At 59.9% G+C, this 262-nt stretch overlaps 1 protein-coding gene across 1 annotated transcript in view; it reads left to right on the forward strand.

Annotated features, from left to right (window-relative positions):
- Positions 1 to 262, forward strand: part of ITGA3 (integrin, alpha 3 (antigen CD49C, alpha 3 subunit of VLA-3 receptor)) — a gene marked incomplete at both ends in the record, with an annotated part of 7444 nt that overhangs the window by 2012 nt on the left and 5170 nt on the right. Inside the window, 1 exon segment of the mRNA XM_010013962.1 lies at positions 203 to 254. Within this exon segment, the coding sequence (XP_010012264.1) occupies positions 203 to 254 (52 nt within the window).

The following is a 262-nucleotide window of genomic DNA, read 5'->3' on the forward strand; positions in this document are numbered from 1 at the left end:
GATCAGCTTTAAGGGCCCTTCCAGTCTAAACTGTTCCATGATTCTGTGATAGCATGGGGGGCGAGAACACATGCACAGCTCTGAGGGTGGGGAGTTTTTATGAGGGGAGTCATCTTATGGCTCTGCGGGGTCCCCACCGTTTCTGGTGTCTTGGTGGGGTTGTGCCACAGCCCCAGCCCCAACCAGCCCCTTGGCCCCCCAGGTGGCAGGACCTGGTGGTGGGAGCTCCCTACTACTTCCAGCGGAAGCAGGAGGTGGGGGG

The sequence above is a fragment of the Nestor notabilis genome, unplaced genomic scaffold (genome assembly GCF_000696875.1).
Source record: "Nestor notabilis isolate BGI_N333 unplaced genomic scaffold, ASM69687v1 scaffold23874, whole genome shotgun sequence".
NCBI lineage: Eukaryota > Metazoa > Chordata > Aves > Psittaciformes > Psittacidae > Nestor > Nestor notabilis.